At 31.5% G+C, this 17,363-nt stretch overlaps 1 protein-coding gene and 1 long non-coding RNA gene across 2 annotated transcripts; both read right to left on the reverse strand.

Annotated features, from left to right (window-relative positions):
- Positions 1-6,133: 6,133 nt before the first annotated feature.
- On the reverse strand, positions 6,134-17,181 carry LOC145160599 (serine carboxypeptidase-like 2). The gene is made up of 14 exons (XM_079079871.1): positions 16,967-17,181; positions 16,742-16,887; positions 15,945-16,021; positions 14,221-14,343; positions 9,371-9,473; positions 9,237-9,274; positions 9,067-9,165; positions 8,888-8,980; positions 8,673-8,798; positions 7,586-7,657; positions 6,987-7,105; positions 6,802-6,915; positions 6,476-6,521; positions 6,134-6,393 (listed from the first exon to the last, which is right to left on the reverse strand). Exons 1-14 carry the CDS (start codon positions 17,092-17,094, stop codon positions 6,310-6,312), a joined length of 1,368 nt encoding a protein of 455 aa, XP_078935997.1. The 5' UTR covers positions 17,095-17,181; the 3' UTR covers positions 6,134-6,309.
- On the reverse strand, positions 12,522-13,289 carry LOC145160600 (uncharacterized). Its single transcript, XR_013738166.1, has 2 exons — positions 13,160-13,289; positions 12,522-13,028 (listed from the first exon to the last, which is right to left on the reverse strand). It is a non-coding gene; the product is annotated as an uncharacterized LOC145160600 (long non-coding RNA).
- Positions 17,182-17,363: the final 182 nt, after the last annotated feature.

Here is a 17,363-nt window from a genome sequence, read left to right on the forward strand (position 1 = left end):
ATTAACATTTTGGTAGATTTCAGGCTTATAGCCCTGTCTAACCTTCTGCCAATACCATAGAATAGAAATCATTCTCTTACGGAGACATGTTCTACATGGCAAGAGGCTACATACCAGTACCAATATGAATCTAAGTCCTTTCACTGATCACATGGTCAAAGGTATTACTTTGCTATTAAAAATAGCGAATAAAAATAACACGGGAAAATAAACCGGAATAATAACACTGAAAAGCACATAGCACATATAACACATAACATACAATTGTTCCTATATATTAAACTCACCTTGAATAACCGGGGGTCAAAATAATAATTTATGCAGCATTTCGGCTCTAAATATGACTTTATTCGTTGAAAACCGGGTATTGAAAAACCGGGCCTTGCGAAGGTAGAGCTTCAAACCAAAAAGATAAATTTCTCGGGCTTCACGGGCACTTCGGGGCGTGTTTCGGGTGTTAAAAATGATATCGGGGCTTCAGGGGATGTCAAAATAATAAAAATATTAAAAAGGGGGGTGAAAATGGCTAATTTCCCATTTCTCTCAGGAGGGTTCGCATCCCTCCTATTTATAGGGTGAGATCCGAAGGTTCAGATCCGAGTCTAGGGGAGTCAGCAGATGCGAAGGCCACGCGGCAGCAGGGGCTTGGTTCGGACGCCAGACGTCACGCATGCGAGGAGGCCAGGTGCGAGGCTCGGAAGTGTGACACGGGCGAGGCGCGTCGGACGCGTATGGGACCGAAGCTCTGGTCGAACCGGACTACGACGTATGTCGGACACGAGGCATGATCTCGCGTGGGTGACGTGGCCGACTCCAATTCATGCGAATTTCTCGGAAATTGCACCCAAACCTTCTAAAATTCATAACTTTCGCATACGAACTTCGTTTTTGACGTTCTTTATATGCATGCGTAGGCGGGAATATATTCTACTACTTTCGTTTAGACTTCGTCGGCTAATTTTGACTTTATTTTTAATATTATTATTTTTAACAGACCGGGACAGGAAAATCCGTTAAAAATTCATAACTTCTTCATCCGACGTCCGTTTTCGTCAGACTTTTTACCGTTGTACTACTATTGACGAGATCTTCAATTCTCGTTTAGGTTGTGTCGGCTAAATATCGCTCGATCTAAAATTCGAGTTTTTAGTTGTCTACTGCTAAGCTGAAACTTAGAAAAATCATAACTTCCTCATACGATGTCAGATTTTGGCGTTCTTTTTATGAAAATTCTCGGTTTAACAAATACTACGACTTTAATTTAGATCACCAAGGCTAAAAAGTAGTTTATCAAAAACTCACTTTTTACGTCATTCGGTGCCGTGTTGGTTTTGTCGCGGATCTTCGATTGGTCATAACTTCTTCGTTATAACTCGGATTTTGACGAGGTTTTCGCCTAAATGTTTCTAATGAGATTCTTTACAACTTTCAATAATAAAATTTTACTTATTTCAAATTTTATGTTTTCGCTAAATTTTACTATTTGGCTTTTAATTGGAATCTCATAAGACTTCCAATATTTTCTGAGTGATTCTAAACATAGTTTTACTTCATTTCTAGTAAAAACTATCTGTTAGAACTCAACACTCAATTTCACATAATATTTCATAATATTATTAACTTTTCAAATTACATAACACGATTTCAAAACGTGTATGTTACACTCATTAAGCTTCGTGCTTACGGTTTTTAGATTTTGTTTCAGGTACTCAGATTTTAAAAGAGGAGCTCGGGAAGATTGCAGTGCACACACCATTTGTTTAGCCTGGGATGTTTATACTCTGATTTATTTTGACATGTGACTTGATACATGACTTATGGTTTTTATATTTGACTAATGGTTTAAAACGAAATTTTTGTACTGTATTTTTGGGATGTTACAACCAATGTGCCAAATCATTGTCGATTCAGCAACAATAAGCAAATAGGTGAGATCAATGAGGGTCACGTCGTGGTCCATCATATAGTAATCTTTAATGAACTCACTATATGATTCAGGAAGTGATTAAAGAACCAAGTCAACAGCCAGCTTCCTCGAGACATTGACACCCAACATTCACAGCCTATCAATGTGTGACTTCATCTCCAATACGTGTGCACACATAGACTTTCCATCTTCGTATTTGCTTGCCAATAAACCTTGAGTGACCTTGAACTTTTCAAGTCTTCGAACACGTGGGTTAGGGAGAACTATTGGAGGAGGTGGAGGAAGTGAAGCATGATTTTCGTTTCCACGATCCAATCGTGGAACATCATCTTCATGAGGAAAGCTTTTTCCAAAGGATTCAGGAAGACCATAGTTGTTAGATTTTGACATCTACAAAACGGGAGAAATTCAAGTTAGTTGATAAGAGTCCTTAATATAACACCCAAATGAAATATCAAGGCTAGGACCCAACACAATATTCTACAATTCGGAAGAGGGATGTCGTAATCCAATTGCAGAATATTTGAAGGTAGGTAAATGACGATTTACCAATTTCCACCATGAAAAGCGCAATGAAAAATTAGGTTTTAAATGAATTGAAATTCCTAGATCTTTTGAGATTCATTGAAATTTTCAGTGGCATGTTTAATCTCGATTATGCCCTTCAAGTTTGTGACTGGGATGCCGATGATCACAAACAATGTGTGAATAACCATGCAAATTAGCTTGGTACTCTCGAAGACGTTTATCACCTAATCAATGTGTCGATTAACCACACACGCTCCATTGATATATGATAATCTACGAGCTACCCATTGTCATCCTTCATTAGTCCCATATTAGTGTGCCGGTTAACCACAAATGTTCCACTAACAATCAACAAAGTACAATGTGCAATTTCATGGATTAGCACCAAATTCACATTTTTCCTAAAGTAACTAAGATTTTGGGAATTTATAAAAGTGTTTAGTTACTTCGTATTTCATTATACTTATAATGGAATGTTGTGTCCTATCCTACCCGTTCGGCTAACGACCCTCCACTAGTCAGGGGTGCGGTGGGTAAGAGTGGATACCTAATGGTGGTCATTTTACAGGCCGTTTCCTTAAACACCCCTTATAAACCAGCTTCGTGAATGAGACCTACTAACGGTAAGACTGACTCTTTACTTATACATATATAATATATTAGAGTTTTTATATTGTATAAGGGTGTATTTTACACTTTTAAAATACTAGGTGGTTTAAACTATAAATTAGACTTTTAATTTAATTTAAACCATATTACTATTAATTCTCTCTTTTAATTAAACACTTAATTAACTTAATAAAATCCATAAGGGTGTAATTTTAACTTTTCAAAACACTAGTGTTTTAGAATTTAATATTTCAGAATTAATACTTTTTTAATTAAATTTTAATCTCCAAAACTTGAGGACAAATTTTGAAACCTTTCAAAATAATATGGTCCAACTATTTAAATTTTCAAAAACTAAACTTTTAATTTCAAATTTAAACAATAAAACCAATATGGTGTAATTTAAAACCTTTTCAAAATTACTAGGTTAAATATTTGAATCAAAATAATCCTATATTATCCATATTTACCAAATCCATTAATTTTGATAAGGATATCCATTACCAATCATAAAAATCGATTTTAGACAAGAAAAACGAGTTTTGGTAATTATCCTAATCAAAATCTGGCCAAAAATTCGAAAAATATGCTGTCAGCCGAACTGAATCGTCGAGTCCGTTTATGGACTCGTCGAGTCCAAAACTGGACTCGAACGAGTCAGTCAGACAACAAATTTTCGACTTTTTGATCCTTTTGGTAGTTCACTTTTGCATCTATTCAATAAAAAAACGACTTAGGCTCTGATACCACTGTTGGGTTTTGAGCATAACATCATTCCTATGGTGTACATGCAACCCTAATTGCTTTGGATCTAGGTTTCTCTATTTGAACATACAACTATGAAAACCAAAGCAATAACCCTATGACTAGCATACATATTTCGAAATTTACAAATGAAAAAGGGTTAGAAACTTTACCTCTCTTGTTATGTAGCAATAACAAGACTAATCCTTCTTGATCTTGACTTCTGAAAGGCTAGTGCCCCAAGTGTTCCACCTCTAATGGAGTCACAAACACCCAATACAAACAGAATGACTTGAGAGAGAAGAAGAATTCAGCTAGGGTTTCCCAGAAACTCATAGGGACGAATTCCACTAGCTAAGGGGTCAATTTATAGTTGAGGCTATTAGGGTTTTAAGGTGGAAACCCTAACTTCCTTGCTTAGGCCTTAAGCAATCCATGGAGCCCTTCTAGAAAGCCCCTTGGACGAAATCATTATGGGCTTTCCATAGATTTCTTCCAATCCCTTTTTATTAGGAATCCATAACCCAACTAGCAACTATCAGATAATTACAATATTAGTCCCCTTTATTTAATCAGTCTCTTTTGACCACTAAATTAATTCCAAATTAATTTTTGATCAATATTAATTAAATAATATGATTTCCAAATAATATATTAATCTTGTAATATATTAATAAAACCATTTTGAGTACTAATTTATTATTCATATAATAAATTCTACTCTCTCTCCTCTTATCATCCTATCAAGTTGCATGAGTGAAGGCAACCCAAAAGGACCATGCTCATAATCGGGTTAAGTACATACCAATAATAGTTATGGGCTTAGATACCTAATCCAACACTTTTGAAGACAGTGGCCCATGTCTGCGCCAGGAAGACCTCGTGCAGACGTTTTTTGATATGCGCACTTCCATAAAACAAACACTCTGCGAGGGCATATGTATGCACGTTGTCTGCACGGCGCAGACAAAAATGGTTGCGCAGATCTGCACAAAAAAAACAAACAACCCCTTAGGCTATACAATATCGAACTAAACGACATAGAGAGCGCCTAGATGCACCTCCTCCATGTTGTAGCCACACCAAGAATACCGTCCTGCCTTAACCCCTATGGTCTTCCATGGAGAATATAACGCCAAGCAACGCCTTTGATTGAAGGTAGGTAAGGTCATATGATTGGTCATTTTAAAGAAAGTAAAAAACAAAAAGTTTACTCTTTAAAATAGTGTGGTGTGTTGTGAAAATTTCCTAGTAAAAATGATGTGGTGTGAAGAATAACATGATATATAATGTGACAAAAAAATGATGTTGAAAATGTAACTTATTCCCATTAGCATTAACAACATATCGATTATGGATCCCGTATTATCCCATAACCTAAAATCACCCCAAATGTTATGGTAATACTATTTAGTTGTCCTCTATCCATTTGAACAATTTTGGTTAATCATATTTTTCTTTAGTAAAAATTGATACGATTTTTATAAAGTTTCTCACATAAATGAATTGTGGTGGTATCGACTATCGAGAGAGATCATGCCTTCGTTTATAAGCTCTCAAGTGCCCATACCAATAAAGAAAAGAAAGGAAAAAAAGAAAAAAAGGATATGACATGATAAGTCTCTAATTTGTCTAAAAAAATACGGTTTTATACTAAAATCATTTTTAAGTCATTATAATCGGAACTTTTTTAAGATTTTTTTATACTTTTATCCTTTTGACTTCCTATCATAGATTTAAGGTTGCCATTAAATAAAATTCACAAGAAAACCCTAAGCTTGTATACATGCAGAGAAATGTATTTATATGCGAAAAAATGTTTAAATAAACATAATATTCATGGTTTTAAATGCTATTTTTATATATGTTTTTTTGGTTTATTAATATGGTTTAAAACATAAAAAATATGTTTTTTTTGGAAGCATAAATATATTTTTAGAAGCATAAATATGTTTTTAGAAATTATAATATGTATTTTTTATGTTTTAGAAGTATAAGTATACATACTAGATTACGAGTAACATGATCATACGAACTATAATCGGGACATTGAATCAAAGGTTTTAATAGGTTTTTCTATAGGCTTTTTTAGTCTCTCTCATCTATAGTTTTTCAATAGGTTCTATGTCTAATCATCAGTAAAAAAAAATATATCTTATATCCCATTATCATTCACATTATCTCTATTTATTTATTACACTTTACACACTTTACGGTGTGGAAGAATATCGAAACATTATTTACACTATTTTTTTTATTACAACTAATCATCTTAATTAATATTCCAGTTTGAGAACACACAAAGTTTTTGAAAACACACATCCAAACACCCATAAATTAAGTTAGCCTCTTTCAAATTATGCATGGTATCGTGATAGACATCTCATTTATACAATATAATTGCCTTTTTTATTTTTGGTATTTGTTGAATGAATAGACAATACAAGATTTGTAGACCATATATCTTCCAAGTCGTATGTTTATTAATGTGCATTGATGGATTACAATGGTTGATCGTGTATCCACCTTTTGAACATCACAAAACACTCTTCGGGCTTGTACTCGGGGGCTGTGTGCCCCCCACCCTGCAATGAAAAAATATTATATTCAGTTAACATCAACACTTATTAAAACACGAGACAATTATGTAACACTCCAAGTACTTGCCTTTACAGTGGCATATGTCATTCTATTGGAATAAGTCTCTGTGTACCTGCCCAAATACGATAATTCACTTAAATTCGATACATTTGGACTCGGTTTGTGTACTAGTTGAAAAGTTATCTTTTAGCTTATCAACAACTTATCAATAACTTATCAAAAAGCTAGTTTTCAAACTAAGATAAGTTGCTTTTATGGTCTTATCGAACATTATGTTACAATAAGCTCAAAAAATAAGTTAACTTGTAAACTAATTTATGCACACAAAATATAGCCTTGATATCACATAAGGATAAGTTGTGCAATGGCAAATAACGACAATTGTAAGTTACCCTGCGATTTGACCATGAACCTTCCATGATCGCCATTGATCAATAACAGTGTAGCCAAGGTCTTTTATCCATGCTTGAGTCGATTGGTGAGGAATAACCATATCGTGGTCACCACTATGCCAAATTATTGAAATGTAATTAATTGGGAGATCAAACGTCAATGTGTGTTATAAAATAAAGACTACCTGTATACAAGTGATCGATAATCCTTGTTGCTGAGGTTGAGATGATAAGGTCTGACATCATCTACTATCGTCGTGAAATTTAAATCATAATTGCATCTTATCCAGGTTCCAATGCTCTCCTTCATTTTTCGTAGCATATGTTTAGTAACACCATAATTTTAAATTATTAATTTCGCTATAAAGTTACATATGATAATATTACTCTATCAATTTTCTAATCCTAAAAGAGTATAGAAAAATAATTATTGTTGTAGATAGGATTAGATTATGAGTCGTTCAAGTCTCATCGGAGATATTGGTGTAGTTTAGGATTACAATATGAATCGTTAAAAAAAGTTGTTGTTTGGATGAATATTCGTTTAAACTTTAATTTAAAAAAATGAAGGTACTTTGGATAAACATAAGTAAAAAGATGAGAAAAAATTGTTAAAAGCAGGATTTAAAGGAAGTTCTCCCCCATCCCAGTTTTCTTTATTCAACGACTGTTTCATAATTAAGTCAAACATATATCTATATATAGCTAACCGGATCAAATCAAGTATCTATTAAGTAAACAAAACCAACTTAAAATTTTATTTTCTAGAAATTTGCACGAATACCTTTCTGATTCGCAATGCTTCTCTAACGCCGACATCATTTGCCCAGTAATAAGCTAGACGTGTTTCATCAAACTATAACAATACTCAAAAAACAGTAAGGTAGTGTTTGTTTTTTGTCTGCAGATCTGCGTAGCCTCTTCTGTCTGCGCCGTGCAGACCACGTGCAGACATTAGCCTTCGCAGACTGTTTGTTTTTCTGAAGACTGCAGACCTAAAAATGTATGCGCGCTCTCTTTTTGGCGCAGATGTGGACCAGAGTCTTCTAACATCTTCAGACATTTTCTAGCCTAAAAAAACATATATATCTTTAATTTTTTAAGTTTTTTTTTTAATTTATATTTTTTCCAACTTTATTAATGATAAACAATTTGAAAAAAAAAAATTACAAAACTTAAAAAAAAACGTTCGACGATAGAAACATGATATTTTTGACAAATTTATAAATAAAGATTTATTACAATAATAGTCGTTGAAGTTGTTTATATAAATATGAAAAAAATCATAATATATTCTTATATTTTTTTGCCAAATTTTGTAAAACATTATTTAATACAGTATCTCGTCAATTTCTCGAGAAAATATTTATGATACGTTTTTAATGGATTTAATTGAAAAAATCGAAGTTTATTTTCATCCATTTATGTATCAAATTCTTTGATCACTAATTATAATGTTTAGTTATAACTTTGCAACCAAAGTTGTTGGTTTTTATCAAATATATACTTTGATTCATACCATTTTTATTTTTATTTTTATTTTTATTTTTATTTTTATTTTTTATACAATAATACATAAAAGTTGATCTAGATTCGTTAATTATTTATAACAAAGTCATAAAAATATTAAAAAAATCATTTTGAAGTTTAAAAAAATCATTTTATATAAATTTCAGTTTATTTTAGTAGCCCGCAGATGTTAAAAAAACAAACAGTCTTCTTTTTTCAGACTGCAGACATTTGGTCCACCTCTTCTACTGCAGAGGTCTACAGATGTGGTCTGCAGACTGCAAACATTTTGCCTCAGAAAAAACAAACAGCACCTAAATCCCCTTGAGCGTCGTGTTGCAAGATTTATAATACAAACTTACCCGGCAATAAAATGCAGAAAGTAGACGTCGCTCTTTAGACAACATTTGGCTAGGTAGTTTGATTGGCGATTCAGTATCACCACAATATGGTTCCAATACTTGGGGCTGTTGGATCCCGTCTATACACTACAAAAGTTATATATTTTGGCTTTCATTATGGTGTAAATATGAGCAAATTATGATTAAAGAAATTGGATGTGAAATAAGTAACACACTTTCTCGTATAACGCAAGATTTTGCAGACATTCTACATTGTCTGGGTTTATGTAGTCCGATCGATACTCGCCTTGACAACTGTGGAATAGTGACTATAAAGATATTGAAAACTAAGAGCATTAGATAATAAAACAAGTAACAAAACTTAGGAGATGATTACCATTTGTGCAGAACAAACCTTATAGAGTTCATCGGAAATAAGCCCCATACCATTTGCAAATCGTATTTTATAATTGTCTTCTTCCGGGAATGTCAAAGGGTTCCCGAGTACGTATCCCTGTCACACAAGGTTCACTTAACCGTTTTGTAATCAAACAGTGCATTTTTTCATAGGACAAAACTTGATACCTTTATATTAATGCAAGGCTTAATGCCAACTTCGTTTCCTACACATTGCCACATACTTTATGGTAAATTCAGTTGCACAAGATTTATGATGCAACTATTTCACGAACACTTGTTAACATACCAACAACACGTACCATTTGATATTATTTGTGTAATTATGGGGATTGGGTTTCCAGAGTACGAGTCGCCTCCAATGTAGAACGGGTTGGAAATGAACTCCATATGACTTTCGAGCCACTGCATAATGCTTTCAAGTATAGTAAAAAAAAAAAAAATACTTGCAAGACATTTGAATTCAATCTATAGTACCTAACATGTTTAGGATATATGTTTGCTCGCATTAAATAAAATAACAATCAAATGATATAAACATAATGATAAATAAGTAATTATATTCGGTTATGTTTCTCGTAAACATAAATAGTCATTTAGTATTTTTTTTTCTTCGAATAGCAAGCATTCCTAAGCTCGAAGTTGTGGGATTTGAGCATGCGACGACACTAGACCTGGCAAAAATCGACCCAACCCACCAACCCAACCCGAACCCAACCCAAAATTAGCGGGTTGGGTTGAGATTTTCAAACCATTTAACTTAAATAGGTCAACCCGTCTAACTCATTTAATTAAATAGGTTGGGTTGGGTAAAAATTATCAACCTGTTTTCAACCCACCAACCCATTTAACTTATATATATATATATATATATATATATATATATATATATATATATATAATTTAATATTATTTGAATATTATCATGTATTAATCAAATTATTAATTTGTAAATTATAATGTTGCATTATTATTATCTATGTTTAATAAAATTCAATCCTAATTTTCATCCTTTTTTTAGCGTTGATAATACTGGTCACTCTCCAAAATCACTGTGAAACTAAATTTTTTTAATGTTATTTGAACAATTTATTTGTATTTATGAATTAGAATTGTGTTTTTGTCATAATTATGAAGTTTTATTTATATTTTATAATTTATTGGTCTAATATTTAACTATATAATATATATAATTCATTTTGAATGGGTTAACCCAAGTTTAACCCATTTATTTAATAGGTTGGATCGGGAACTACATAAACAGGTCAACCCGGTGACAACCCATTTATCTAAAAGGTTGGGTTGGGATGAAAATATCAACCCATTTAAATAAACAGGTTGGGTTGGGTTGAAATTTTCAACCCAATTATTAAATGGGTTGAACCTGAACCCAACCCAGATCGATCCATTGCCACCTCTAGACGACACCATTTTGGAATTTGGAATATGTTGTTTGGTGTGTAATAGCATGCACATTAATTAGATTAAGTTGGTAAACATAGACAACGATGTTTTAATGTTTATGAAATAAGTAATCGCTTTTGCTGAAGTGGTATTATTATTATTATTATTATTATTATTATTATTATTATTATTATCTACCTCTTCTAATAAATGAAATCTAAAAATGACATATGTCAGTTTTTTAGAATGCCTATTTGACACGTGACATTTTTCTATTATTTTTATTATTTCCTTTTTTTTGTAACAAATTAAATTCAATTCAAATTTTGAAAATACAAAATCAAATCCTAATAACATTATTATGTTTATTTTGCTTAACAAATTAATTTATAATTACTTACAATCGACAAGATCTTTGTTTTTTTTGACATTTATTATTTTTTTATCTATATAAATTATTTAGATATAACGACCGTGGTTTCCACGGGTTATAACCTAGTTATAATAATAAACAAAGATCATTTTTCCACATGTCACATTCTTATTCATTTTGCCACATGTAATTTTATGGTTATTTTAAATTAATTTTTATTCCACATGTCATTTTATGGTTTTTCTATTTTATTAAATTCCATATATTATTTAAATCTAATAATAAATGCATATCAATTTCATTAATGGGCTTTCTTTCTAATTTCAAAATTAGTAAATTAAAGTTTCATTAATTTCCTTTATTTATTTATCTAAATCATTTGTTTAAATTTAAAAGAGAAAAAAAAAACATTTTAATTTTTATAATTCAATATTTTTCTCACTTTTCTTATAAATTCAAACATCTCAAATATTTTGAATTTTATATTAATTTTTTTTCTTTTAAATAAACTCATGTAATACATAGGTCACACACCTAGTATAATAATACATTAATACATGTAAATTATTACTAAATTAAAAACCAAATTCATTTGCTAAATAAAAGAGTAAATTACACAAAGGTTCCTGATTTCTTGATGTGATACTAGATTAAACAATTTCAGTCTAACTTTTTTTATTGCACCATGTGGGTTTTTCTTTCAAAGGATAGTTCTTGAGTTGTTAACTCTAAGGACCAAAGAGCTTCTAGCTCAGTGATATCTGGTGTTGTCCTTCCTCTTTGAGGTCGAGGGTTCAAGTCCCGCAGTGGACATATGTGAAATAATTTAAAAGTAGTTTAATATATTTTTTGTTTAAAAAAAAGAAAGTTAACTCTAAGGTTTGGCTTGTTTATCTTTCTTAAACTACCATTTTACCATTTAGTAATTTATTTTAATGTATTTGTCTTTCAAAAGAGACCCCCGTCCACCCCTAGTGATCCTATGAACAACCGTCACCACCATTGTCACCTAACTCAAGGCTATGACATGAAATATGTAACTCCCAACACCATGAAAAGTAAAGCATTATCACTAGTACCTCTACACACATCTCATGATTCGTTTTAAATGCTTAGAACTGTTCTTCGTCCAGGCGAATCAAAAGGCCTAAAATTAACTTTTCAATTGTGGGCTTCAAATTGTTTTTGGAGTCGTCTATGGTGAGTGTTGTGGTGGTTAAAAATCAACATAGGAAAACCACCATCAACTCAAACCTAAAGTGCAGGGAAGTGAAGTGCGACGGTTTCTTTGGTTTTGAAGAGCAAGGGGAAATAAGGTGGCAGAATAAAACCAAAAGGTGTGTGGGGGGGGGGGGGGGGGGCTCTTATCACCCAAGTGAACACCACCCTCTTAGACTTTAATGAACCACAAATACGTAAAATGGTAAAATCAAACATTTCTTTCAAACCTAAAATTAGACCATTTGCAAATCATTTAAAAAAGCTTTGCACGAAATAAGTTCATAAAATAGGTTGATAAAATTTCACAAATGATCCTAATACTTTTCAATTTTTTCCTAAAATAATCCTTATGAAACATTTTTTTTGCATGGATGGTCTCTAGAGAACAAACATTTCACACAAATGGTCCTTATCACTAACTTTGTTAACAAATTATGTTATGTGTTTGTGAAATGATGAAAATACCTTTTTTATTTTTTTAATTCTTTATATAAAAAACAAATATACTCGAAAAAGATACACACATTCAAGAGCATACACCTGCTGCCACCACCCACCATCACACCACCTATTGCCACCGCCCACCGCCCAGTGTCTACTGCCTACCACCACCTACTGCCACCTACTACAATTACTTTTCAAATCACCTACCACCACACCACTTGCCACCAAAACAATCACCATTACCTACAACCATCACCATTAACCACCACCACAAATCCTTGCAAAAAATTGAGACCCAAAAAATCAAGACACACACACATACACACACTCTAGAAAATCGAGATCCCTTTCCCCACTTACAAGAACATGTATGTGTGGAAGATGACAAATTCTGATTAAACACACACACACACATCAATGCCTCTATATCCAACAGATGAATCAAGTAATGTTTATTGGAAACCCGCCGGCGCCAAAACTGTACCAATAACTCCTTCATCCCGTTCGATTATGATCCTCTGTATGAAGTAAAGTTAAAGGGAAGGACAGAGACATAGACTAAGAGGGTGGTGGTTTTTTTTGTGGAATGGCAGCTGGAGGTGGCCACAAAAATGCCATGAAGTCGATGATGAAGGGTTAGTTGGCATACCTTGCTCCGAAGATCGATCAGAGACGAGTTTGGGTGGGATTTGTAGGAGACATCAAAGGGAACACGATGGCGTTGTTTGCTTTGAAATCCGACAATCGAAATCGGGGTTTGCACCATTTTTGTCTTCTCTAAAACCACACCTGCAATCTCGAACCGATATTCTTCATTTTAAGGAGGGCGAGGGGTAGACATTTTGAATTTATTTAAAATGAAAGGGAAATTTGAGTTTCTGAATTGATTTCAAATGAGAGAAAGGAGAGGAGATTTGGAACTATTTCTGGCGGAGATGGAAATGGTAGAAGAAATATAGGCGAAGATGGAGATGGTTGAAGGTGGTGGCAGTCGAAGATGGATGTGTATGTTCTTGAGAGTGTGTGAGGTTGTTCTTAAGAGAGACTGTGTGTTTGTGTGTGTTTTGAAGATATGGAAAGATGAGAAGCTGAGGGGTGGAGAGAGAGAGAGGTATATATATATATATATATATATATATATATATATATATATATATATATATATATATATATATATATATATATATATATATAGAGAGAGAGAGAGAGAGATAAAGAAAAAAAAAGAGTCGACCATTTGTGTGCAGGACCATCCATACAAAAAAAAAGTTTAATCCAAACTATTTTAAGAAAAAATTAAAAAACATTAAGACCATTTATGAAATTTTATCATATAGTTTTTTACACTCAAAAGCTTATTTGATCCTTTAAGATATTGTAAAGACTACTATTGTTTTATTAGATTTTTAACAATGCTTTACATGCATGGATCTGACAACCTAAGTTGTTGGATTCTTTAACATTTATAAAAATTATAAACAAGTAAATTAGATATTTTAAAACCATTTTATAATAATAAAAATAAGTATATAAAATTATTGTAAAAACATGAAGTTGAAATTTTATTATACACGCTAATTTTTCGAAAAAGACTATCTAACTATGCACTCTTATATGTATGTTGGAGTTAGAACTAAAATGAGAGAAATATTATTTTCGTAAAGTACATTTTAAAATTATAAAATGTGTTACTAATCCTTAAGACTATACCTTTCTTATAAATTCGTAGGCATGCTCGGAATATAGGATGTTACTAGAACAAGAAGCATGTGTCGTTCTAGCATAAGAGAACCCAGTACCGACAGGAATATCTAAGAACATTATGTTTGCCATCTGTATCATAACAAAGTTTTATTAGAATCAACTTGAATTACATGTTATTTATAACGATTCAAATATATAAGATAAAAAGATAAGCAAAAAACATAGACAAAAATGATGCAAAATATAAATCTAGAACGTGATATAATAAAACGTTTAAGTGTTCAAAAAAATATTGTATTTATATAGAAAACCTGTAACCGATCCATAAACATTAAACAAAATCACGTTTTAAAAAAGTCATAATGGAACACGCCATCAATTTGTTGGTTACGAAAAATGAAAAGAACGAAATTTCAACAAAAACATGTCTGAGCTTTTATGTGTGCGAGCTCACACATAAATTCGGCACATTCTTTTCATTTTTCGATCAATGCCGAATGACTGAACTAGCCATTCTAACTTCTTTACACGTCTATTCAACCATCATACGGTGACGGTTAATATCTCATTTGTCCGTTTCCATTTTTGACTTTCCATATACCAAACCTAATGTATAATTGAACATAACACACATCCACAATCTTCTTTCCATCTCTAGTTTGGATAAGAACCAGGCATTGGGCTCCAAAATGGTAAAACCAATTCTTTTAAAAGTATAAACTCATTTTTTTTTTCTCTCTCTCTCTCTCTCTATATATATATATATATATATATATATATATATATATATATATATATATATATATATATATATATACTAGGTGTAAAACCCGTGTATTATACGGGTTGATTTTGAAATAAATAAAATATTATAATATAAATAATAAGTATTATTTAAAATAAAATTTTGAAATAAATAATGAAATTTTGAAATAAGAAACATATTAATTGCAATTAGGTATAACATTTATTACATTTGATAGTTTACATATATAAATATAAGTATAATGTGACTTTTTAATTTTAAAATTTAAAAAAATCATAAATTGACATGTGGATATCATTTGTTTAAAAGATATCATAAAATGACAAGTGTCAAAATTCATTAGAGATTGACATGTGGCAAAATTATCTTCATTTAGTATAATACTAGGTGTGAGACCCATGTATTACATGAGTTTATTTAAAAAAAATTAAATATGAAATTTTAACAATTAGAGAAGTTTGAATTTATAAGAAAAATGAGCAAAATTTTGAATTATTAAAATTAACGAGACTTTAATACATCAAATACATTACATATATAAACCCTTTCTAATAAATACCTTACATATATATTACCTTATATATTAAATGTGGAATTCTAATTTAATAAAATGAAAAATACAATAAAATGATAAATGAAAAATAAAAATTTTCAAAAATTCTAGAAAATGCCATGTGTACTAGTGAAGGAGAAGAGGACATGTGATAAAAAAATTTTGATTTATTAGGGAGAATTTTCAAAAGTATCACAAAATGACAAGTAACAAAACTAATGAGAGATTTACATTTGTCAAAATAGATCTTTTTATATATATATATATATATATATATATATATATATATATATATATATATATATATATATATAGAGAGAGAGAGAGAGAGAGAGAGAGAGAGAGAGAGAGAGAGAGAGAGAGAGAGAGAGAGAGAGAGAGAGAGAGAGAGAGAGAGAGAGAGAGAGAGACCTTGGTCCATGAACGGGATCTCAAAATCAAACTCGGCAAGCTTCCGTTATAAGCCACGGCCTCAAATTCAATTGGACCTATTTTATTCCGATCGGATCAAAAAACCAAATATTAAAAATACATGTCTAAATTATTATATATGTGCTAAAAGGTGTGTTAATGTTAATATATATATATATATATATATATATATATATATATATATATATATATATATATATATATATATATATATATTTTAAAATTTAGGGTGCACGTTTAAAGTTATTGAATCAAAGTGACATGTTTTTTTTTAATTTTAAGAAAACGTATAACAATTCGTTGGATTATACATGATATAAATGAAAAAGGGTGATATATTGCAAAGAAACTTTTATTGTATACTTGGGATCCCACCACAAAATGTGAAGGTTTTGCTAAATCGGGCCGGCCGATAAGGCTATGTTAGTGTATGAGTGATAGTTGAAAGTTGAAACACATGCAAGTTTGTTAGAAGTTAGTCGAGTTAGTTTTATTAGTTTTCTGTTGTTGAGATTGTATGTAACTTAACCTTGATTCAATAATCAAAACTCAGAGATCTTCTCTCCTTTCCCTCTCTCTAAATTTGCCAATCATCGAAAGGCTAAACTACAGAAAGGACAAATTAGCTTTGATTATTTTTATATTATTTATCAATTATCATCAACAATCCATCATTAACGAAATAAAATCATTATTAACCTTAACATGACATTCTTTATATAATGGCAATCCATCCTTTTAATCACAAGCATCCAAGAAAAAGTAAATAAAAGTACCGATTTCAAAGAGGAGGCCAGAAATGGAGGAACAACCCGGACCACCGGTAAGCCAGAGTATGAGAGGATCGTCTTTGGGATTTGACTCAGAATGAATGAAGTAATAAAACAATTGAACATCCTCATTCACATCCACGCCAACATAGCTACACATTATGGATATGTTTAACATAAAACATGATAACTAAGATGCAAAGTCTAGAAATATAATGAATACATGGATACCCGGTTTCCAAATAAAAAGGAAGAGGTCCTTGAAATCCTGGAAGATACTCTATTCTTCCTTTTGATGTTGAGCTTGCAACACACAAACAAAGGGAGATGATGAAAAAACGATACATGATATTGGGCATGATTTAATTTCCTTCCCTTCAACCAAAAAAATGTTAGGTAACTCTAAGCTATTTAGCACTCTCAAATTTGATAGGAAGAATTAGTTGGGTTATGGCATTACGTAATATTAAATAGTAACTTTATCTTATATTATATATTTGTCCTTTTATGCTTTTCCACAAATCAATAGACAAATTCAATAACAACACGTTAAGATAAAATAGCGTGACAATTTTATAATGAGAACGACATCATATATTTAAAAGTCAAAGTAGACATTTTCTTTTAA

The sequence above is a fragment of the Lactuca virosa genome, chromosome 2 (assembly GCF_052849685.1).
Source record: "Lactuca virosa cultivar CGN04683 chromosome 2, Lactuca_virosa_CGN04683_v6, whole genome shotgun sequence".
NCBI classification, from domain to species: domain Eukaryota; kingdom Viridiplantae; phylum Streptophyta; class Magnoliopsida; order Asterales; family Asteraceae; genus Lactuca; species Lactuca virosa.

Excerpts from the sequence above, each read along its gene's own strand:
- LOC145160599 (XM_079079871.1), bottom strand. The coding sequence starts at position 17,094 with ATGCCCAATATCATGTATCGTTTTTTCATCATCTCCCTTTGTTTGTGT. Across the intron at positions 16,888-16,966 it reads CCTTTTTATTTGGAAACCGG|CTATGTTGGCGTGGATGTGA; the intron begins GTATCCATGTAT and ends CATAATGTGTAG. Across the intron at positions 9,474-14,220 it reads CCTACGAATTTATAAGAAAG|TGGCTCGAAAGTCATATGGA; the intron begins GTATAGTCTTAA and ends AGCATTATGCAG.